Here is a 295-nt window from a genome sequence, read left to right as displayed (position 1 = left end):
AGGAGGAAAAAAATGGAGAGAGTGTGAATCAGACGCTGGCTTGGCACGGTCTGGGCAGGGCGCTGGACGTGCCCCCGAAGCCGGGCGCAGGGGAGGAGGGTGAGGCTGGCACAGGGACGGGTGCTGCCAGCCCCCATGGTCAGCACCACACACGGTGCCATCCCTGTCCTCAGCGAGAGGTCACCCTTGGGCAGGGGACAGCGCCAAGAGCTCCTCTCCTTCCCTCTCCCCTCACCTGGGCTCCACTTCTCCAGTGACTGAGAGCAGGGTCCCTCCGCGAGGGTCATTCGGGGCA

General features: G+C 65.8%; 1 protein-coding gene across 1 annotated transcript in view; it reads right to left on the bottom strand.

The window, feature by feature from the left end:
* The window catches only part of LOC104411122 (cleavage stimulation factor subunit 2-like), a gene marked incomplete at its 5' end in the record, with an annotated part of 5,388 nt that overhangs the window by 1,666 nt on the left and 3,427 nt on the right, over positions 1-295 (bottom strand). The window contains 1 exon segment of the mRNA XM_010021468.1: positions 236-288. Coding sequence (XP_010019770.1) covers positions 236-288 — 53 coding nt within the window.

The sequence above is a fragment of the Nestor notabilis genome, unplaced genomic scaffold (genome assembly GCF_000696875.1).
Source record: "Nestor notabilis isolate BGI_N333 unplaced genomic scaffold, ASM69687v1 scaffold16919, whole genome shotgun sequence".
NCBI classification, from domain to species: domain Eukaryota; kingdom Metazoa; phylum Chordata; class Aves; order Psittaciformes; family Psittacidae; genus Nestor; species Nestor notabilis.
Note: the sequence above shows the minus strand (reverse complement) of the source record. Positions and strands in the feature narration are given on the sequence as shown.